Source organism: Leptosomus discolor, chromosome 4 (genome assembly GCF_034619465.1).
Source record: "Leptosomus discolor isolate bLepDis1 chromosome 4, bLepDis1.hap2, whole genome shotgun sequence".
Lineage (NCBI taxonomy): Eukaryota > Metazoa > Chordata > Aves > Leptosomiformes > Leptosomidae > Leptosomus > Leptosomus discolor.
The window spans coordinates 7,621,047-7,645,459 of NC_141394.1; the positions used below are offsets into that span (position 1 = coordinate 7,621,047).

The window sequence follows — 24,413 nt, forward strand, 5'->3', positions numbered from 1 at the left end:
CATTACAACCGAGAAATTAACTGACAACCGGTAATGCAATTAAAAGCTTTTCATCTCTAGACGCCACTTTTGATATGGTCCAAATCAACAGTGATTAAAAAAATGACCAGATGGTTTTATGTATAATTGGGAGGGAACAGGAAATGGTGCCTCACCACACGGTTTTCTAAGTATCATCTCCCCAGCCACAAGTACGCGACACCAAGCCTTGGGGTGCACACGCCCATGCACCCCTGTCCTACCTTTACAGGCAAGCTATCACGGGTGAAACGCCACCTTCAGATTATAACCAGCAGGTGTCTGTCTTCATAGAGGACGTTCTAGTTCCTCATCCATTAACCTCAATTAAAAAAAAGGAAGGTCAGTTGCTTGTTAACAACATGTACATACCCTTCCCTGGTGAAGCTGGCCCATCCAGATAGATCTAACTGCACACAGAAGCAATATGTTTTTGGGGGGGGTTGTTGTGTTTGTTTTTTTTTTTTCTTTATACTACTTTAGCAACCTTCCTAAGGTTAAGTGGCTCCAGTATTTACTTTTTGAGTAAGAACATGATTAGGGCAAAATCAGGAGAAAGATTTCTTACTGTGGCATCTAACTTCTAGCAGATGCTGTTCCCGGTAGGCTTTGTCAGACTTCACTGACAGATGAGCCCTATGCTTACAACACTGCCCAACCACACCCACCCACCCCAATCCAGTCACTCTTCAGATGTGCAAATACAACACAGAAGAAACAAAAAGGAAACTACAGGCAAGTTTCAACTGCACTTCAGCGCGCCCTTACTGAGCACACTACCAAGGCCATGAAGTTGGCCAGCCCCTAAAAACGTCTCTGCTAAGGCTTCACACACCAGAACAACAGTTAGTTACTGCCTGCTCTTTTACAACAGTAGGGAGGGAACCACAGTCAAGCATAGCAATTCCAAAACCTCAAGGAGAACAAACTCACACACACTATTAAGAAAAGTATTTCAACATTAGCTTTGACAAACAAGTTTAATAATCTACTACTTTACAGGACAGTTGTTTAAAAGCTGGGCTTCAACAGAGAAACGTTATGAGACTTAAAAGCCAGTTTTCCACCACCTACAGTTTTGAGACTTCAACAGTCAGGTTGGTTCAGGCTACCACGTACTGAGCAGGAACTTCAGAGCTGTGGTTTTGCTAAAACCAGATACTGTACACATGAAGTGAACTGCTTTCTTGTCACTCTGTACGCTGGAGCTGATCACCAACGGTCTATTTCCAATGCACGCAATGTCCACAGGCAAAGCAAAATGCTCTGTGCCACGACCGCGCCCTCATTACCCAGGTGATTATCTTCAGGAAGCTCTCGCTGACACCATCACCTCGCAGTTCCAGTACAACCTCCAACGAGGTCTTTCTACGACTTACGTTGCAATGCTTCTGCAACAGAACTGGCTTCCCTACCAAAGGACAAGGCTATTGCGAACAGACGCTGGGTGAAAATCCCCACCCAAGCAGCAATCCAGACCCATGGCAACGTTCTGGACTGCCTATCAACACATCACGTCCTGCCTTCCATGAAGCACAACACGCCACCGCACAGAGTTACCGCTCTCCCCACTACAGCCATGAAAGTGAACACACATACACCCCAAATGGAAAAAAAAAATAAAAAATGAACTTGTTCCCTATTCCCAGGAATAATTTGGGAAATTTAAACCAAATAAGAAAAAATAGAATTCTATTTATTCAATTTGCTCCTTGGTTTCAGAGAAGTTAAAATACGTGTCAATATAGACACGGCACTTTTTCTTCCATGAGTAAAAGAGTAAGTCTGCTATGACCATGCAATTCAGAACTGCATTTCATGCCCACTCCATCATACTAATCCAAGTCAGTCCAAACCTGATCCTCCAAAGAGGAGGAATTCGTGTTTTGGAGAAAATGACAGTTAATAAAGCCCACACCTTGCAAGGTTCATAAAGAGGAAGTATCTTCACTGCAGTCCTACCCGTGGTTTGAAGAGATGGCGCTCTCTGCTGTGACACAGCAGCTGTCAGGTGGCCGAGGTCAGCGCTGTCCGGTGCAGGACCCTGCCTGCCAGGCGAGGTGATGTGCCGGGGGGTCGCTGGAAGGCAGACTAGCTGTAACTGTGTGCACCAAAAACTATTTTAAAAGTCATCTAGCTTGAGTGCCCGGAATAATTCACACCAAGACTAAGAAAAAGGTTCAGAGAGGAGGCACAGGGTGGGGGCGGGGAGAAGTAATTTCCTAACAGTCATCAGCGGGTGGGGAAGCCTCCTCTATGGGTGCCTCCACGTCCCCCTCTGAAGCCACCCCTCTCACCCCGAAAGTTAGTTCTGTTCCTCTCTCTGCCCCTTTCTCCTCGGCCTGCTGAAGTCCCTCCTCTTCCTCCTCCCCGTGGAGCACCACCTCCCCGGTCAGACTTGGACTTGGGCGGCGGTGACTTGGGCCGAAGTCTCTCAATCTCTTCGGTACAGCCCGTCAGGTGGGAATTTGGAGCTGTGAAGTACGAAGAGTACGTTTCTGCATTGAAGTTGCTGTTGGTGAGGGTGGGTCCCACAGTCAGCCAACCTAGGGGACGAAACCAGAGTCAACCAAAGCAAGAACAGACTTCATGCTTCAAGGCCGTTGCTGTCCTTTTTCCTAGTAAATGAACACTGAAGTGCTGGGGACAGACACTTAACTGCACCTCACCTGTATCGAAGGGAATGAACAGGTCACCTCTAGGAAAGCCAGATTTGTTGAAAAGTTTAGCTTGGTATTTCTAAGGGCTTTTCTCTTTTTTTTAAACTACACATGGCAATGGGAACATGCATGCTGTGGTTTCACAACAGCTCTTCCCCCTCCTTCATACTTGTTCTTGCACCACAATGTTTTCCAGCCCGTCTGGGACCAGACTAAACCACATCAGTAAATTCATCTAGTTTAAAAATAACATCATCCTCCTCCTTCTCCCCTTTTTAAAAGGCATTTAAACTTGAATGAGGTAATTTTGTCTCCAGAAGCCAGTTGTGAAAGTGCAGCCAAGGGCACAGCACGCTGGAAGCACATACCTGAAAACACAATAAAACAACAATTCTGTTGTAGCCCACATGATATGAAAATAGAGCTTAAAGAGTTAAATTAACCTGTTCATGCACAAACATTCAGTGGCCACTTCAGCATCACCAAGTGAATCGAGGCAGGCGGACATTTAAAACAAGCACTTTATTTCTTCATACTATGAGCTAAAGTGGTGTTCGGACCTAAAATGGGGCTCGGACCACTTAAAAATGTCAGCAGGAGTTTTGTTTTCAGTTGTATTATGTATTAAAGAAGAAAAAATGTAGTTCAGTGATCTCAACAGCATCCTTCTAAAAAAAAAAAAAACAACCCCACAACAGGAATAAAAAAACCCCAAGATCAGTTCTTTAACACAGTTTTCTTTACCCTAGGAATTTATGTAACATTTATCTTGCTTCCTGCACACACACACACACACACAAAAAAAAAAGGTGAGCTCCCAGGGTTCAGTTTTCATCCTCCACAGGGCACTGTGAGGACTGTGATGAGTAGAGGATTTAAAGTATGCAATGCAATTCCAGGGTGACCACCAAATTTAAAAAATACAAGAGCTGAATCAGACTAACATGACCCTGTGGGACATCAACATACAAGACTTCACCTACCACAGCACTGAAAGCAACACCCAAACAATGTCTCTCAACGAAAGGAAACAGCCCCCTCCACACACACACACACACCAGTAACCAAGAGAATTAAGACTGACAACACCATTAAAATTTGAGCCAAAGGCCAGCCAAAGAGTAGCAATGGCCAATAATCACTGGTTCATACTTGTATGAGCAAGAGAGAAACAACATCTTGAAATTTATTTAGGTAACTTATTGCTTAGTAATAAGCAACACTTTTTTTGTATCACAAGTACTAGCATTCACATGCAGCAAACCCGGCCATGGAAGGACTTGTACCCCCTCCTCCTCTGTCATCCAAACTCTTGATCTCTGCTTAGGGAAAACCAGTGTGACATAGAGCTGCTGAACAAACCTAAAGGCAGCGCAGCTACAGCACCTGCCCCACTCGCATCCCCCCGCCACCTGTTTTGGAGAAGGGCACGCTGTTACCGGGAATCCTTCAGAGACCAACGCTCACAGCGTCCACCCGCCTGTGAAGCCCGGCTGCACTATCCATAGTGAGAGGTGTAGAGTCTGCCCATTCAAGCCTTCACTGGTAGTTGAAAGGAACAGGGCTGTTGGATTGGTTGTTCACCTGAGGCTTTAGGGCAGAAATGTCAAGTCTGAGAAAGTGTCAAAATAGACTTTATTCTTCTCATCTGCATTTGCCTGCAGCAGAAGTCCTTCATCACTTAGGCATGACAAACTGAAAGGCCTGACCATCGACACAAATAAAATGCAGTTACCGTCAATCTGATCCATGTATTTCTACACATTTTTTCCATTGCCAGATGCAGCATCCAGTATAAGACACTGGGTCTTCAGGTACTGGCAACCAGCCCAGCACTAAGCTCGCAGGAATCCGAGATCAGTTTATAGACAGAAATCGAGCTTTTGAGAAGTGTAACCACATGGCAGATGGCAAAAAAAGAAATCTCAACTGAATTCTGTTACACTCGCTGATGAGTTAAACACATGAACAGGCGAAAATACTGGTTAACAAACCACCACCTTCTGAAATCTTCTGAAAAAATGAATAGAATCGACAGTTGTCATAGACTTTCCAAACACCACCGTTTTGTGACTGACAGATCAAACCCAAAAATGTATCTCCTTGAGATCTACTGTCTGACCTGTGACATATGTCTGGAAACATCTTTAGGACACTGACATGAATTTAACAAGCAGGGAATTCTGCTACTGTTGTCTTGTACATGATAAAGACATTTCAAGTTCTAGAGCTACTGCGGAGTTTACTTCACTATCAAGTCCAAAAATAAAAGTTTAACAGAAAGGAAATATTCAGAACACGAACTTAAAAAGTTAGCAATTACACATTTCGGTATTCCAGTAGAACACTGAATAATTTCAGCATTTACTTTCAATTACAGATGACATGGAGAAGACAAAAGTGTAGAGGTTGTCCTGTTCGAGCAATATTTACTTCTAAAAATGAGTATTTATAAAACAAAACTTAACAGTACACAGTGGCAAACTGCATTTGCGACTTGGTCTTGCTCCCAAACATAACAACAGAAATTATAACCAAACCGTAGTACCACTTCATAGGGCTCTGTATGAGGCTCCTGCCACACAGGCTGAGGATCGCCCTCAGACAGACGTTCTTGCTAAGAAAATACACACGTGAGATCTTCCGTTCTAGCAAAATTTTCTGCTATTTGATCATGAGGGATGGAACATGAACTAGAGCAGAAATCACCTGGCTACTGTCACCGTGTTGGCAGAACCGTCAAGCGCTGCCACAACCCCTCTGCTGCTGAGCATTCGGCTGGTTAGTTGTCTGAACGGGAGGGTAGGAAACATGGGAAATTTCTCCATCCAGTACATTTTCTCACTCCTGACTAGACTGCCACTGTGGAGAGGTCGCCACTGTGGAGAAGAAAGCTCACCTGGCTTTATGTGGTATCACAATCCCGTGGTGGGGGAAATGGGGTTATACGTAAAAAAAATACACGGTTATTCAGCTGGTGCAAGTCCTGGCAGAAGAATCATGCACTGGGATTAACCATTATTGTCTCTGGTTCCATCAGAACCCCCCATCAAGTGGCCTCAGATGACGGAAGAGGGTTATTAAAGTAAATTAAAGTTTAACTATTTGACAAAAATAAACATAACAGTTACCTGGTCGAATCGTACTGTCCCTTCCGAAAAGATGAAGGCGGCGGCGTCCCAGGCAGAAATGCTCAATGATGTGAAAAATCTCTACAGGCTTTTCTATGTTGCCAATTTCAGGCTCTTCTGTGATGATGAGGTCGATATCAACATTAGCGTGGATGAAGTCACCATCCGTACTGCGACGCACAGTTCCTTTGATGCCCATGAGGCAGTGCTCCTACGCACACAGAACACAGAAGCGTACCTGTCACACGCTGCTACAGCACAGGTGTCTGTGGTCTCAGCAGGACAGAGAAAAGGAAATTCTAGGCAGAGTAGGTCCTGCTCTCGCACAGAGTAAAGTCTGAAGCATGAACTAGAAGAACAGAACAAGCTGGAGCTACCAGAAGAGCCTTTTAAAAACAAAGCAGAGAGTAGTTTAAGCTATCTGGCCTGATCAACTACACTACAAAGTGGTAAAACTCAAATGGAGGCGGACAGAAGATATTCGGACTTCTTCAATCACAGCGAAGTTAGGGCTGCAAGTTGGAAAGGCTGAGAAATCACCACAAGGAGAGAGAACACAAGGTGATGGCAAGAGTAAAGCAATAGTTATTATGATTAATACTTGTGTCAGCATTCTCATCCTAACTTTATTCATACAAATAATTTTCAAAGCTCTCAGCCATAAGACAGCCAGTCAGTGAAAATAAGATTTATTTTTTCATATTGTACCTCTGTTACAAAAGTACCTTCACCCCCAGATTCCTTTCTAGAAGATATCTCTGCATCAAAAAAGTAAAACTACCATATCAACTCCATCAGCATTGGAGAGGTCTTTAACTGTAATATGCAATGCTTTCCTTTCCTCTGAAACACTCTAGGTCAATTTAAGTGACTCGCGTGTAGAATCTATGAATGAGGAATCACTGCAATTAGTACAGGATGAAAAGAGGGTTCTACATATTCACTTCTGGGAATATTGAACTCAGATGAGTGACCTTCCTCACCATCATAAAACACTGAGTCACAAAGCGCCACCAGATGGCTCTAAAAAAAGCTGCAGACAAGAGCCACGTAATCATTTCTAGATGATTGGCAAAGGTTTTGAGAGCTAGTGAATAAACACGAAAGGCAGAAAGGTGACCTATCAAATCGATGCAGCTGGTCAACCGCACCCAAGCTACAGGGTTTTCAGACCTTAGAGTTAACTAAGTGAAAAGGCAGATCACTGCCCAGCAAATCGCCCATCAAGCAAAGCCTTGTAAACCTCGTCTTTAGAAGAGGGATCCCAAACATTTTGTTTCTGTAACACACGGCATGTCATTCATTGGTACCTCAGAGTCTGTAACAGGTGGCACAGCTGAAGCACCCATCGAGAGAGATGCCCGCACTACACGTAACAGGAGAGCATTTGCTGTTGTGATCACTGGTAGACAGACACATCTTGCACAACAGACTATTTCAGTCAGTCACAATAACCTAGCTTGGTTTTCAATGTTTATTATAAATACTGGCCTCAGCCCAACCCTTGCTCAATAAACAGAGAAATTCTCTAGTACCAGAAACTGGTCTCCTTCGTTAAACAAAGGACATAAACCCCCCCCAAATCCTCCTGTGTTATTTTTAACCTCTCCCTCATGAGTGAGCTGCACATACTTGCAATACTATATGCAATAAACATATAAATATTTCTAAGTGTAAATATTTATAACTAATACAACACACTTTCAAACAAACTTCAGATTAATCTAAATGCAAGTCAAAGAAAGATTTCATCTATCTTAAAGGGAAGTTTATACTCCTAAAAAATGGCAAATCAGACAGAGTTGAGGATGTTTCAGACTAAGGAATGATTAACGGATGTGGAATGAGTCCTGAGGCTAATGACACTTTAAATTATTAAACTGTCAGCCAGCTCTCTGTATTCAGTAAAACTGCCACAGCTACACCCACACATACCCAAAACAATTCTGTATTAATCCTATCTACATTTTTCTAAGCTTCTGAATAACCTATATTTGAGTCTCTTAAAACAGAGTACGTTCTCTTCTCCGCACCTTCCTCAATACACGTTCTCCACAACACATCCCTAAGAACCTGCTTAATTTAAACCAAGCTGATCGATTCTGTCACTTGTGCATCACAGTCACCTTCAGGAACTCAGGAGATGCTGACTGAGCTCTGGTCCCTAACAGTCCTCCACCCAGTTCAGGCTCTGGGCACACACCTGCACATGTGCATTGACGTCCAGAGTTATTTTTTATGACTGCATCCATTCATAACCTACACTTTTAAAGACTGCTTTTGACATTGGATTTAGTCTGATTCTACTGCTAACTTTAGTTCCTTTCAAAAGGCATTCCTCTGCCAGCAAGTTTTCTCCTCTAATCTGGAAAGGAGCCCGCGTTTTACCCAAGAGGTATTGCTCACAGACTGACTGCTTATTTACTGTTCACCCATCACTGGAACCACCCAGAAGTCAAAACCACTGTGACGTACAGTAACGTTTTCTATTCAGTTTTCATTCTTGTTCCATCAGTCTATGAACCCTCCTCAGGTACCTGCATTTCAACAAGGCTCAAAATAGTATCACATTTGAAGGCCTACAACAGAAATTCACCAAGCAGTGCTAAATGCAGATGAAACTTCTATACTTCATGCTGACTAAAGTCACGAAGGGGACAGAAGGTCATCATTCATCCCATGAATATGCTTATTGCCGTATCATGCACTTGGCAGAGCGGAACTTGGCACTCTGCTTTCCTGAAAGCACGTCACCAACGGCTGTGGGGCACCAGGTGTTTCATCAGCATGAAGAGACAGGATAGGAACAGAGGAGAAATTGAGCCAAATCTTTACCTTGGTTCTTTGGAAAACGGCCTTAGGGTCTAGAGTCTTGGTCTTTCCAGGATTGTTCTTATTCGTTTTAATCCAACAAATGTCCTCACATCTTCTGTAACCCCATTTGCGTAGACACTAAATATTACAGACAGATAAAACAGTTTGCACTGCACCAAAAACTGAAGTAACCTAAACTGAACGCTCATACAGGTACTTGACTTCTCAAAGCACAGCTGGAAGAGAAATTTGTCACAGAGGAATGAAACAGGTCACTGGTATGGCTGTACTATGTTTTGTCAAGCTGGCCCAAAAAAAAAATAGAGAGGCTTATGTGCACATCGACTTGTCTACATATTGCACACACCCTCCCTTTTTTTGTTTTTTAAAATATCCAACCACTGCACAGACCCCCTACAGAACTCTGCACTCATTTTTACCTTGACACTTAAACTTAATCAAAATCAGTCTGAGCAGCGTAGCGATCAGCTGCCTTGGCCCTGTCTCCACTCGTACCTGCACTGTGGTCATTTTTCACATCAATGCAAAGCTCTAGGAACAGAAAGATAAACAGCCAAAAGCCTTTGCTACCATTCTGTGGGGTTTCCTGTGTCTGTAAAACCAACCACACCCACACAGAAAATCCCAAACCACCTTACATGACTCTTTAATCCTTAACTCCTGTAAGTGTAGTCTTGGAAAGAGAGGAAATTGGGCATTGAGGACTCGAGCTCATTTGGCTATTGCTGTGGCCAAGAACTGCCCAGCTACTACAAATATGTCTATGACCAAAGTCAAGCCATCCGAAAGAGCTACTTTAACCTACCTCAGAATGAAAAGCAGATAAAAGCAGATTAGTAACCACACGTGGTCCTTTCACAAACTGTTTTAACGGGAAGCACTGCTCAAACTAAGCAAAGAACTTTTCAGCCTAGCAAGAGCCAACTGGAAATCCCTATTCACCGTCCCCAACACAAGCAGCGCCACCCCGGCATACAGAGTGACTCCGAAACTCCAAGATCTTACAAGAAAGTAAAACTTCGTAGAGCTCGCTAAGAGTAAATCAGGTGTTTTCTGAAACTAAGCAGTGCCTCACACTCAATTTTATCTCACTTTATGAAACAGTAGCACCTTTCTACTAGCATGAATATTTCTCACAGAAAAACCATCAAGACTTCTGTTAAAAAAAAAAAAAAGTAATGTAAATGCACTCAACATGGCAACCTGCTCCTACGGCAACACACACACATCAAAAACAAGACAGCAGTACAGCTTTTTAGACCCTATAGGATTACGCTTCCTCACAGAGTCACAGCGACTTATCTGGAAAATACCAGTACCTAAACAGTTAATGCCAAATACATTTAAATTTATTTAATCCACTTAAAATTATGTATCTTCTACCACAATAACAAAACATCTCTCAGCGGTTACAGTTGAGACTTCTATACAGAAAAAGCCAACGATAAAAATAAACTCTTAAGCCTGTCCCCGATAAATTGAATTAAAACATCATCTTACCACTCGGCCAAGATCCAGACCCTCGCCTGAACCGCACCACAGAAACACAAATGACCTTGGGGCTGCAATTTCTTCAATTTCCAATTTCATGATCTAATAATAATAAAAGTGTTTCTGAATTAAATATAAATCACTAGTTATACCAGGAAGAACGCTCAATAAGCGTTGAAGCATTATCACAGAAACCATCAGGAAGCACTTTTATTAAAGTTGTTAGTCTGTACACCATTCACAGCTGTCCTCAAAATTGTTTTCTAGAAAGTATGTTGTAAAAGTTACCTTATCAGTACCTGAGTGCATGTTTTCAATTTAATTACTCTTTCTAACAGAAATCCTATCTGCATAGAAAATTCTAGACTTGAAAGACTAATAGAACCCATGATTTTTTTTTTTCCTCCTAAACCTCTACTTCATTTTCTCATTCCATCGGTAGCAAAAAGATTTACTAACAGAGCAATAGTGCTCTGTTTCTTTTCAGCCCTGGAGTTACTTACGTGAAGCTGGTGAAGACACATTATAAAACACCAGCTTAATTCCTATTACTACATAGGAAACACATTCTCTCCATTTTCACTTTCAGGAAAAAAGCAGCAAGAATTTATCAGGACAGCGGTTCAACAATGACAACTGAGTAACATTCGGGATGAAATAACTTCAGATGCAAAGCATCTGTTACTCATTTCAAGCTGGAAAGATTCATCCCTCACTTGCTAACACATCAAATCAAGCTTCATTCAGCACCACTGTGAAGAAAGATAATGCAGCTGAAGCCATTCTAAGAGGATGTAACTCCCAGCCAAGAGGATGACTCCTGCCTCCAACACTTCCAGTTTTCCTGTTAGGACGGAATGTTTTCTCCCCAGGCAACGCTGCCAGGCACCATTTTTCTCTTGCATAACACAAGGGCCAACGCAGGCGCTACCTATTCCTTAACATGGAGTCACCTGGGCTCTTACCACAGGCAGGAATGCCTTTGTTTTCAAATCCTTTCCTTACAGGTGGATTGAGTTTTATTTCAGTCTCATGACCCTTTACTTTGACTAATTTCCTTCTGAAGTTGTACACGTGCAGGTTTCAGCCTGAGGACAAATTAAATCTAGTTTAGAGTAACACCATCATCGCCCTCCCCCAAACTGCACAGAACAGAGACAGAAAATCTGGGCTTCGATCTCCTGACTCACTCATGTTAGGACAACTTTGCGGCTAATGCAGACATAGCCCTGCAAACCTTTCGAACAGGGTCTCTAAGGGATAGGTGCTTATTAGTTGCATACGCCCACCCATACGCCTGAACCTCGGCACTCCTGACGTGGTTATGTGAACACTGTTTTGATCAGCTACTCCTCTCTACTACAGATGGTCTGGTTTTCGTGAGGATTGGGTGGTTCGGTTGGTTTTCACTGGTTTGTGGGTTTGTTCTTGGGGTTTTTTTAATGAGTAAAGCACAGACACATAGAGCAGAGCCAATTTATCACTATTTGACATTAGCATTACAAGGTTTTTTATTCAATGCCCACGTGAAGGCATTCTCCAGTTCAATCTTGAAGGCCAGAGCAACTTGGCAGCAGGCTGTGTCATCAAATTTATGCTGGATGACATCCAGCACTTCATAGCCTCCAGCCCTCACCTTGCTTTTCCAGAGCCGACTTTATTGAAAAGGGAAAGCTACAGAATGGAGTTACTTATCAATAATACATCTTGAGCATTTCTGTCTCTACAAGCAGGAAGAACTTTACAATCTTTTCTCTAACTCAATTCTCCAAATGTTTACCAGAGCACAATAAAACAAGAGCACCACCAGCAACCTTGAAAAAGATCACGTCTTGCATATTAAGATTTCTCCTTGTTCCCAATAAGGGATCGGAAATCAACATGGCTTCAAAAAAAAAAAAAACCATGACTAAACAGTAAGGGAATACATAAATACAAGAAAAAAAAAATCCACAAGGAAGATTTTGTTAGGCTTCTCAGGATTACAAGTGACTGATTGTTAAAATTTCCTACCCAATCAATACTTTGGAGAAAGGAGGTATGTCAATGAAGCATACCCATCTCCTCTTTTGACCAGAAGACCACTGTGTTAACAATCATACCTTAAAAATGGCTTTGAAAATTTTAAGAAACAAGGGAATACTTACAATGGATATTCTAAATTTCAACAGCAAAAACCAAACAGAAAAGAAAACTCATGGAATTTGAGGGTAGGGAGAAAACCCACTGTTGTTAGATTTAAGTTTTCAACCAGGCTCAGGGAGAACAGAAAGGAGTATTTAATTGATTAAACTCCTCAAAAAAAAAAGTCTTTCAACAGAAATAGTGCAGGCAAGCATATTACATAAAACTTAAGTTTTTGTAAGAATCTAGACTTTCTTTAAAAAACCATACACCATTTTTCCCTAAAACACATTTCTCAAACATTTTGATACCGAATTACTTGCTTAAATACATGTATTAAATCCTTTTCACATCAAGAAAAATACTTACATCATCCCAGGTCCAGCACTTTTCATTGGCAGTAATGCCAGTCTCCCGGTAGTATTCTTCCAGTGGTGGTTCCAGGAGAATCACGTCAAATTTGGACTTCAGTTCCCTAATATCAAAAGCTTCCAAGTCTGCTTGTAAGTACCTGTTTGAACAAAAGACGACAGATTGCTTGGACAAGTTCTAACAGTGCTTTGAAAATTACACCCCACGCAGCACTTCTGTGCGGCCTGTTTAGAGCAGGGTCTCCTGGGCAGTTCATACAGCTCAAGTGCACTAAATCCAGAGGAGACACGTGACATTCTCACTTCACCTATGCTGGATGTTTCTTTTAAAAGTATTCTTTCTCTCAATAAACAGTTCTTAGGACTCTAATTTAGCAAGCAGGAAACAGGCGCCCAGACTGTACAACGACAGCTAGTACAAAATCACTGAACTTTCTGTACGTCCACGGACTAGATAGGAGAAAACATCCACATTTAGGAAGCAAACACGCACTGCCTGGCTAACAGACTCCTGCTTTGCTTCACTTCAGGAGAGTGGCGTATTTTTAGAAATGCCATGTATTATATTTTATGTTCAGAAGATTCCAAATACTGGAAATGTTATTTTTCATACAGTAGAAACTTATTTCTCCATCCCAGTAACAAAAGCGTAATTCCCACACACATTGGTTTTGTCGAATACACACTCAAACGCGCTCTTACGACTGGCCTCCACCCCTGCCCACCACTCACTGCTGTCTCGCTATCAAAAAATTACACTGCCCTCGCCTCAACACCTTTATGTTTAAAAAAGCTGGTGAGCAGACCACCACGTCCCCCTTCCCAAGAAAGTGTCTGGAAGAGATTATTACTCAGTAAGTGTATCTGGTATTATCAGAGGACAGCATTTGATTACTATTTTCTCCCCTTTTGTGCTTTATGTCTGAAAATGCCAAAACGCACCTAACTTACAAACTGCAAAACTCGACTTGCTATTTTAATCTCAGTTGTTCAGACAACTGTTTCAGAGCTGTTCATGTGACTACCACGAAATCATGCTATTTCACTCCGTACAGATTAGGACTATGGTTTAGTAAAAGCATTAGGTTCACGTTCAGATCGGTTCGAATTCCTGGGACTACCAGGCTACACGCTTATACTGCGCCTAACGTTCAGCAAAAACTTGGAGGTACTTCGAAGGTAATAGGACACATCACTTCCAGCCAGCCTAAGCTTTTTTTGGTCTTGAACTACAAAGTAACCTCTGATTAACGGATACTAAGATAATAGCTGAACATCATACAAAAAAGCTGTTACAGGAACAACTAAGGCTATATTAAGAGGCAATTTTTTTTAAGCTTTTCTTGTTACTGCAAGCTGCATATCATCACGAGATTCACAATCATACAATGTTCTTTTAGTTCCCAAACTAAAGCCTGCAGCCCAATCAGTTGACAGTTCAGTCTTAAAACCAAAGCTTTAGAAACTATAAATAATCACATACCGGAACGAAAATCTAGTTTATATACTATATTAAACATCTAGATCAAACTAACAAAACCAAACTGATTTTATTCTTCTGAAGTTTCAATTGATTAATATGTATACACAAACAGAAATAGGAAATGTAAATTCTGAGCAGGTGCTAAAGATAGAGATTTGCAAAGCAGACAGCTAACTTCAAACAGGTCTGGAGAAGAAAGGCATTTTCCACAAGAACACTTACATGGGAGGAGTGTTAGATTTAGATATCAGCTCATCCTTCAATCTGATGAGCTCTCTAAGTTTTGGGTATTCTTCAAACCTATCTGCTAAGCCTAAGAAGAAGAAAACATGAAGTTAACAACTACTTAGAGAGTAAATCTGTATCAATTAAGCATTGTCCAGTATTCTGTATAGGTCCAAATGTTAACACTTAGCCTCATTTTAATTTTTGTTCCAACCACCCAAACCTTTCAAAGCAGTTTTTGTTCAGTACTTCACAAAAGCCGCCTGCCTTCACCCAGTTCATTACGGCTGTTACTGACTGCAGTGTCTACGCTCTAATCTTCTCTAGGGCACTACAGTGATCAGGAGTTCACAACTCCTTTCATCAGAGGGAAACAATCTTTCATTTAAACTAAAAGTGCCAGAATGCTGAGAGAAAGTTATTTTGTTATTCCCCCATCCATAAGTTTATATTAAAATCTAATTAACATTCAGTTACTGAATACTCTTATTAACCTCTGAAGATTATTTCTAAGGCAGTAAATGGGGTGTGGCTGGCTCCCTTATGCAATCCATACGTTGAGATCTGGTACTCTGCTGTCAGCTGTGAAGATCTGAATACAGGTGGTATTGGGTTTCTAGCCTTAGCTTTATGGTGATAGTTTTCAAGCCCTTCATATGTACAGAATGTAAAAGGGAGAACCCTAATCGGACATTCTGCAGCAAACGTTTTTAAAAAAAGAAAAAAAAAACAGGCAAATTTTCAGCATATTACATTCCCCCTCCAAAAATGTAAGCAGAGACAGGCTCAGCACAAACCAAAAAGGTGCCATTCCCACCTCCCAAGCCATTCAACCTTAGTGGGAGTTAATATTTACAAAGCTTTGTGTTCATTTAAATTTACAACTTTAAATGGTCCTAATCCACGGGGGACAAAAAAAACCACCCAAACCTACAAACCCCACAACCCTCCATCCCTCTCCTTATTTTAATTCAAACTTCTGAACTCCCAACCCTAGCATCTCACTGGTAAACGCAAAGTTATTAGTACCTAACCTTATTATCTCTTACTACATGCGCATAAACCACCCAAAAGTTACTTTCATTCTTTTCCTTAAATACAAAAAACACACCACTGTGTTCTTCTGATTTCTGCTGCTGTGTCGCTTCCAGCCAGTGCAAGTCAAATACAAATGCTCCTGACCAGCAGAAACGGAAGCCAGTTATCAGCAGGTTAGCAACAGACCTAAAAGAATTTTCAGTTGACATGACTTCAGTTGTTCTAAAAACACCCAAACAACCCACCAACCACCCACCACCAGACCAAAACAAAACCCATAGGTCTCTCCCTCTCCAACAGCAACATCAAAAAGCTAGAGCTGGGTGCTCTGGAACCACCACTTCCCTTTTGGGAAGGTCGTGCCCAGTTAGGAAGTAGCACCTAGTTTTGATCACCACATAGGAAACACACGCTAACCAACGTGCAGCCTGACGTACTCAGCTCTAAGGAGGGGCCCAGGCTAACGGCTGCTGACACGCTCATCTCCGTATTACCTCTGTCCTGTCCCCTCCCAGTTCTGTACGCAGCAGCGAAGCCAGAGTAAATAACAAGGGCTGCTATTTCTTGGTACTCAACTCGTGTCAAAGAACAGTGATAACTATTTCAAGCACCTAACTGTGAAGCCCAGGTGCTTTTCAGATAGAGACATAAAGTCAAGACAGCCCATTTTTCATACTAAATATCCAGATGTGTTTCACAGAGGCATTCACAAAATACAGAAAAGAAACAAACTAACTGTCTCAACATGCAATCAAAACCTCTTTGGGCTGGCACCTATAAACACACCACACTTGTCCTGACAGTCCTGAACTCGATAAAATACAGAGAACTGTTGCAGAAAACTGCACCGGGAGGTGTCCTGCTTCTTTTAAAAACGAAATGACTACCCAGCACCTGTTCTGGGAAACAGGACCAAACCGCACCTTAGTTTTAGAAAGATTAAATTCAGGCCTAATAAGGTAAGATTTCAGTGATGGCTAGATGAACATAAACTTAAAAAATAACATCCTCTAAACTCAATAATAAGCTGGGCCTTCTAATGAGTTGTCAGCAGTCACATAATTCAGCTAGTAAATATTATCCGTATTGCTTACTGACTTAAATATAAGCATTTTCCATACTTTACATGCTACATGCATTCTTGGAGGCAATGCAGTCCAAGAAACAGCTGAACTGTAAGTCATTTATTCAAACTTCCAAAGGTTTCAAGATCTGGTCACTAGACTCATCTACATTCTGGAACCAAAGGAGCTTAGTTTTGAAAAAAAATCTTCCTGGTTAAATACTTTCACATAAAACCAAGAGTAAAAAGAGCCTTGGTAATAATCACCTCCTGAGTAAAAATAAAGTCATTCATACAAATTTATATATTGATATGCATGCACACAGAGAGACAAAACTACAAAGTACATGTGTATCTACATTTCCCAGTAACTGTAAGGAATTAAAAAGGGGAAGGAAAAGCAGCGCTGTTGAAGAAAGTGAGTTATCTTCAAACAGCTACGGACTACACATACCAACATCTCTGATGAAGTTCTGGGGTCTGTGTCCTGTATCCACGAAGTGCTGGCAGTAATCGTTGTGTGGATTTAAGCTCTGAGTACCCTGGGGAACAAAAGGGAGTTCAGCGAGAGCAATGGGGAGATACCTGACGTACACACACACAGCTCCCCCGTCTGATAAATGAAAAGGTAACAGATTTTTATTTATTTTTTTCTTTTCAACATGCCTTTATAAGCTATACAAGCCAAGACCATCACTGTGTTTTCAGTTCCAAATCAGCCCACCATTACCCTGGCTCATTGTAAGCTGGCTCAGATCTTCAGCCAGATCACTGTAAACACTAGCTACAGTAGCATCTTTCACAAGAAGCTTCCATACTTGTGAAATCCAGTGAATTACTTCAGCCTTTAAAGCTGTATTTCAAATGCCATCAACATCAGAAACCATTTAACACGACTATGCCAGCTTTGACTAGACTTCTATTTGCAAAAGCAGCTCACCTTAAGAAAGGTACTAGAATCTTTGTAAATCTCTTCTTCATAGGGCAGGTTCTCTTCATCTTGCTGCAGCTCTACTTCATCCTTGGAAATAAAGCAGATACTACAATTATGCACGATCATGCTGTTTCTCTCCTCATGATGATTCTGCTTCATAAGGGAAGAAGTGAGCTGTCTACAAAGAGAAGTCTCCTAAAGCAGCAGATCATGAATGGTTCCAACTCCAGTTTTGGAGGGGAAAAAACTCTACCTACTGCCCAAAAGGTCTGCCCCTCTCTCATTAAGGAGTGTGTTGCTGGGAAAGGCCTCTGAAAGAAGAACAAAATAATTCATTTCTAGACCCTGACAGTGTAGGCAGTGCTCTACAAGGTGTAGAGCTTTTAATTTTTTGTGTCCCCCCCAAAATTTCACTCCTTGGACTAAAGCAAATGATGTATTTTGTTGAGTTCTTCTGTAGTAAAACCTTTGAACATTCATATCCACTCAATCATCTCCTATGTTCCAACCTTCGCAGCTGAAACTATCTTCTCTAGACAAATCTGTTAAAGTCCACACTTTGCAGAAAGAGCACATGGTACAAGCCAGCATCTCACTTGGACTGTCCTTAAAAGTAACTTTAAAATTCCCATTTTGTAGTCTCAAAATGCACAGAAAACAGGAATTGTATTGCAATTTCTTCCCCAGTTAGTGCGTCACCAACTGGTTCTTCATCGATTTCTGTAATTCAGAGATCTGTCACACTGACACTCCGAACATCCCACACTGAACAGAAACAAAAAAAGACTTGCTGCTTCACAACATTTTCTGTTTTCCTATCGATCCTGAAACAACCCAATATATATAGAGTATATATATAAATAAAACTGAAGAACCACTAAATAAGATCTTCTACCATATTTTAGTAGGATGCACATGGTCTTTCATACATTATTGATTAAAACAGAAATCTTAATCAGTTAATATAGTGCTTCATGTGAGCAGAAAAGCAGTCTCAAGGCTGAAATATTAAAAAAAAAGACATTTTAACACACTAAAGTAAAAGGGAAAATAGAGAACCAGGTTTCTCTATAAAAGAACTCAGCTTCTCCCTCCCAACACACATCTTCAGTCAAAAGATGCAGAGAAGAGGTTATTATTACTGCAACATTTACCCTATGCTACACAAGCTGTCTGAATGTGCAATGAAAGATTAAGTGTTCTCCCTATTTGATCCCTCTAGCTATGGAAACCTTGAAGTACAGCCTGTGTTCTTTCCAAATTGGAGCTTTGAACCAACTGTGTGACTAGGAGGTCACAGATTCCCCCTCCCCGCTATTCAGGTGAAGAACTCAGAGATACAGCCTGTCTTTGTTTAACCAGATCAAAAAGACAAGATTACTACCAGAAACAGCTGCAGCGATTACAAGGAACAGGAATGAAGAGCAGACCAGCAGCAGTGGTGTTCGGGACAAAAAAAAAAAAAAAAAAAAAAAAGCTGAAACATTGAGTTTTACTAAAAACTGCTTATGCCACCATAAGTTTACACCAGTTTGCCCCCTTCCATCTTCCTCTAAATCTTAGCCTTCTGATAAGCACTTGTTAGATACCTACTTCTGAGCCATCCCAGTTCTCTTTATGCCTTCACAAGTGACTTAAAGATTAAAAAAAAAAAGGTCTTGTGGCCACAAACAAAAAGCCCACATCGACAACTTTCAAAGGGAAAAGGGCACAGTCAAAGCAGAGACAGAACAAAATTATTAATAATACAAGACACCGCATTCTTGTACGTTAACCATCCTTGGCTTCCAAATCTGGTATATTGTTGCTGAGTTAGGGAAACAAAAACTACCCACAATATTAAGGCATACAGTTTTTCCCAGCATTAAGCATGATCCAACCAAGTCAGATCTTTTCAGCCTCAGAACAATGGCATGGAAGTGCTCCAAGCTCGCAGGGCCCCGCTTGCAGAAACCAAGTAAAAGAGGGCTGGGTCAAATTGGGCTGGCAGACAGCAGATGTGAACCAGGCGTATTTCTGTACTTCATACAAAGTTAACACTCTGTCACAGAACACTGTTGCTACCAGACGTTCATCCAGGTTCAAACAATTGAGTAAATTCACCTGGGGAAGGGGAGAGGTAGAGCAACACCCACAACTCTGGGAAGGCTGTGAAAAGCCTGGGAGTGGCAGCAGATAGTCTAGTCCCACTATCTGTCACGTCCAAATAGAGACCAGGGAGCTCAGCTAACCCTAGCACAACTGTGACAGTTCCACAAAAACAAGAGTAATGTATAAGTTCTTTAGAACCACAATTCAACTTTCTGACCTTATGATATTCATTATTAATTTTTGTCAATAATCCATCTCTTTCCATATCTCCCACCTCTGTGGCTTGCAAGGAAGCTCAACGAGCAGCCTTACTGCCCTTCATTTTCATATCAGCCTGATGCTTATTAAGAACTGTCACTATAAATTTACACTTACTCTACACAAGAACAACCACCAACAAAAACACAAAAAGGAAAAAAACAAATCGCCTTTTTTGCATCAGAATGGCTGAGAAGATTAACATACTTCACCTTTCATCTCAAAAACTGCTCTCACACTTCCCCCCTATAACAAAAAATCAGCACCACTGTTCAGCCTTCTCTCAAAATACCAGCACAGGGCACTTAGGTGCCATCAGCCCACTTCACTTTCCATTTGGAATATTAGAAACTGATGGAAATCCTCTAAAATACCCAACTACATTCGTTTTAAGGTTTCACGCCCACATGCCCACACTATTCCTGCAGATGTTGCACCATCACACTGCACCACAGTAACAACAACGTGGTATCTTCACAGTGACCCCTCTTCACCAGCAATTACAGCAAAATGCTCAGGCTCCAGCTAGAGCAGGTGATGTCTGAGGACACGTTAATTTCCACCAAATCCAAACTCAGGGCACAAAAATTTTAAACCACTTCAGAATGATCAACCGACACCATCGCAGAGAACCCAACACTGCAAGTCAGGGTTTTAGAGACATACAGGTCACTTTGCATCAGAAATACCTCTGATTTCCCTAACAAAACTGACAAACTCGCAACATTTATCTGCAACATTAATAGTTAATGCTATTATTATTTTTGTCTAAGGAGTATTAAACACAATCCAACAGGGCTTGGTACTGTAAGGACCTAGATTTTTGCATCAGTTCATATTTCAAGACTAAATTTAAAGAGGCTCAAAGTACTAAGGAAAAAGTTACAGAAATACAGACAGGGTCTTACTAAGTTCTTATCTCCTCGCCAACAGGGAATTAGCAATGTCTGCAGAAGACAGCTAATGGCTCCACTATAGATGTTCTACTTGGGGGTTTCAAGTTTCTTAAATCTATTCATCCGCTCAACTGAAGTTGGCCCAAGCTAGTATTATTAAAATATTATTCAGTTTCAACAACACAGCAAGAGCCTAGCCATTTGCAAGTGGTTACAGACCACCTCACGGTAAGCCTTCTCCACGCTAATGAAGAAAATGTCAATGGTAAGATCCATATGCTTGGCCAGCTGAGGTCACTTATCCACATATATTCAGAGAAAAAACATCAGCTGCTTAACCACATACTTGGTGAAAGAGTAAAATAAACTGGTAAGAACTGATCACTAACGTGACCATAAAAATCCCCCTCCACAAATAGTGCACATTAGTCCCTTCTTTGAGATAGTGACTTAACTGGTTTGCTAAACAAGATGTACAGTAGCATGTTAAAATGAACGTCTGTCCGTTTACAGATAGACTTTAAAATTAGTCATCAAAACCCATCCTGACATACATCAACTTTTTGTTTCAGTAAGACAGAAGACAGACATTATTACAGAAGGATTTATAAACCTGAACACAAATGTAACACTACCAAGGCCTCATATTTAAAAAACTACTATTTTTAGGCATCCAAGAGAACAGGAGACACACTGCATTATTTCATAAGTGCACCAACCTTGATTCCACTTAACCACAGAAGCAAGGTTACTAAGACAAGGAAAAAAGGGAGAGGGAGGAGGATATATACTGCAACAAGATCACAAAGCAAATCAGAAAAGACAGTTGTATCATAATCATGCCTTTGTTTAACCTCCTTTCTCTATCGCCCATCTTGGCCAAAACATCACATTAGACACGAAACACGTAAGCTATCTAATAGCTCTTGGGTGAGCATTTGAAAAATGAAGGGCATGACAGCTTGACAACCACTCATTCTTCAATGACCACAGAGGCGTTTTGCTTTGTTTTGTTGGGTTTTTTTTTGTTTTGTTTGTTTGTTTTTTAAAAAACAAACTGTTCCCGGATATTTTGGGTACTTAAAGCATACGCCAAACCAAGCCTCTTCCATTCATCCAGAACCGCATTCCTCTGCATTTCGCAGGAAGGTTGGAAGACACTCTCAGCCTCCCCATATTTCACCCAACAGCCCAGGCCTCTTGCTACACGCAAGCTTTTCTTCCGACACAAAGAAATCCCGGTCAAGATTTTTTTGTGTGTATACCCAAGCACGCACACATTTTCCCGCTTCTTCCCACCCAAGACAGCCAGCCATGGCACACTGCCGTTCCCTGTGGGCACCACCACCATTCAGCAGCACCACATTAAGGCTCTGAACACTGGGTTCTGGTGCGTGTACAGTTCAACGCCCCCAAGCCAGACCTGAAGAGAACCACTTCGCATCTCTGCCCCCTCTCTTAGCTCTCTGCACTGGAAGACATCACGGGAGATGCCACTGAGGAACATCTATTTTAAAGTATCTATACATATCACACTTATTTTTATTTATATGTGCACACACACATACTTTAGAAGTCCCTCAGAGATACGTGAACACCAGAGAAAAGCAATTTTTTTCCTTTTTTTTCTTACCTTATATTCTTCAATCTCTTCCTCATCAGCTTCTCCCTCATCTGGGTATTTGCGTTTTGCATTTGGTGCGGAAGTGTCATAAGCAGCCCTGTAACCATCCAAAAGAAATCCTCATATAAAATAGTTTCTCTCTCCAGAGAGAACATCTCAGAAATCTGATTTTCTGCCTTGACTACATGTTTCTGTCACAAGTTTGAAATTATTTTGAAGCTTCATATACAAGAAGTTGTTCCTTTCAGTATATTTGTGATCAGCAATTCTTAAAGACAGGATTCCTGAAAACAGGTACTTGCTTCCTCATTTTTCTGTTCTAAAAGGTACAGCCTGTTTTAACTAAAGCTGTACATCTACAAAATCAGGCCTGCTCACAGAACAAAATTAGTTACATGTGAGAATTAATAAACACAAGCTACTCTGCCCTAGACACGCCTATTGTTCCATAAGAACTTTTAAACTAAATTGCCCTGTAACTGCTCTTAGCAAAAGCACAAAGGCTCCAGGCCAATGCACGTGGCACACTCTGAATTCACACCTCAGTTTTGCTCCACAGGACCTTTTTAACATAGGAAGCAAAAGTTTAGCCTTTATTTTCAAAGTGCTATTGGAAGTAAATGACTAAACTCCATTCACCTTACTCAAAGTTCAGATTTGAGTAACGAAAGCATTTTCTTTCACTTAATTGTATGTTTTTAAACAAACGGTAAGATTTTACTTCGCTCTTTGGAGCGCAATCTCACCCGATTTCAAAGGTCCGTGTTGCCGTTAACCCCCCTAAGGCCCGACGGACGCCGCAGACGATACCGACCTACACGTTTCCCTCGTCTCGGCGATCTCCCGCTGGTCATCCTTGCTGTTCAGCACGGCACCGATGCTGTCTGCGTTCTCAGCTCCTAACTGAACAACGGGCAAGGCGCATTACCACCGACTACGAACGCCCCGAGCAGCAGCCATCAGGACGCCGGAGGGCCACCCCTCACGCACCCGCCTACCAGCCAGGCCCGCCTGCAGCCCCCCGGCAGCCGCCACCTCTCCCACCGGCGCCGCGCGGCCCTCGGTGCGGCCCCCCGGGGCTCGCCCCTTCCCTGCGCCCACTCGCCGGGGGACCAGCGCCAGCGGCGGCCTCGCTCTCTCGCGTTACCGACGAGCGGCCGCCACAAACGCCCGCCGCCGCCCTCAGCGGAACCGTTGCACCTGAGGCGGCGCGCGCCGGCTGCCCCCTCCCCGCGGGGAAAGGGCGGGGCCCACGCGCTCCAGCGCCCGCCGGCGGGGCCCGGCCCGGTCTGGCCTGGCGGGGCGGGAGGGGGGGGGAGGCCTCGCCGTCCCCCGCCCGCTACCTGCTGCGCCAGGAGCTGCCGCCGGAGCTTCTGCCGCTCCCTGATCTCCTGCAGGCGGCTGTTCATCGCCGCCCCGCCGGCGTCCGCTGCCCCGCTTCCCCGGGCTCCCGCCGCTGCGTCACTTCCATCCCCTCGTCCAATGGGACGGTTGCGGCGACCGCATGACGCGGCGGCCGCGTGACGCGCCGGTCGCGGCGGCCATGTTGGTTGCGGGCAGCGGGGCTGCCCCGCTCCGCCGGAGCCGCGGCGGCGGGGCCCGAGCGGTGCGGGCAGCGTTCCCCTTCGCCGCCGCGGCGGCGGCTGGCCGTGCTGGGGGCGACCGGGGCGGGGAGGGGAGGCCGTGGTGGTGGAGCAGCTCAGGGCGGGACAGCTCTGACCCGCAGATCCACCGGCTCTGGAGGGTGGCGGTGCGAGCCGCCGGGCTGGCGGAATCCCATTTCCAGGCTCTTCAGGAGTCGCTGAGCAGAGCAGTTGCCTCTTTTGGTGTCATTTAAGTGGTTTTCAAGTACAGACGTTAAATTCATTTTCGCTGCACCACTGCCGCGTCAGTGTCAGGGCCCGCTGCAGCCAGGCGGCCGGGCAGGAGCCCCGGAGCGCTCTCCCAGCCAGGTCTGCTCTCCAGGTGTCGCACAGCTGCGACAGCTTACTGCGAGCTGGTGCGTGCGGGGGCCCAGCCCTTACTGCCGGCTGCAAGAGCTTGTCTGTGCGATTGTCTCTTTGAGGCCAGAATGCCACTGCTCTCCTGCAGGCCTCTCACCCTGGTGCACCATCCTTTGTGGCCAGTTTCAATAGCCAATGTAGTTACTTGTAGGTTAACCTTTCTGTTCT

The 24,413-nt window shown here is 43.0% G+C and overlaps 1 protein-coding gene across 1 annotated transcript; it reads right to left on the reverse strand.

Annotated features, from left to right (window-relative positions):
- Nucleotides 1-979: 979 nt before the first annotated feature.
- On the reverse strand, nt 980-23,651 carry METTL14 (methyltransferase 14, N6-adenosine-methyltransferase non-catalytic subunit). The gene is made up of 11 exons (XM_086464110.1): nt 23,586-23,651; nt 23,057-23,145; nt 22,252-22,339; nt 17,380-17,460; nt 16,894-16,981; nt 14,336-14,426; nt 12,629-12,770; nt 10,145-10,237; nt 8,645-8,761; nt 5,810-6,020; nt 980-2,564 (listed from the first exon to the last, which is right to left on the reverse strand). The coding sequence occupies exons 1-11, from the start codon at nt 23,649-23,651 to the stop codon at nt 2,251-2,253; spliced, it is 1,380 nt and encodes a 459-aa protein (XP_086320236.1). The 3' UTR covers nt 980-2,250.
- Nucleotides 23,652-24,413: the final 762 nt, after the last annotated feature.

Bases quoted from the DNA above. Each gene is read 5' to 3' on its own strand.
- METTL14 (XM_086464110.1), bottom strand. From the start codon at position 23,651: ATGAACAGCCGCCTGCAGGAGATCAGGGAGCGGCAGAAGCTCCGGCGG. The intron at 23,146-23,585 runs GTAGCGGGCGGG...CCCGTTGTTCAG, and splicing joins GGCAGCTCCTGGCGCAGCAG to TTAGGAGCTGAGAACGCAGA. The intron at 17,461-22,251 runs GTAAGAAAAAAA...TTTATTTCCAAG, and splicing joins AAGAGATTGAAGAATATAAG to GATGAAGTAGAGCTGCAGCA.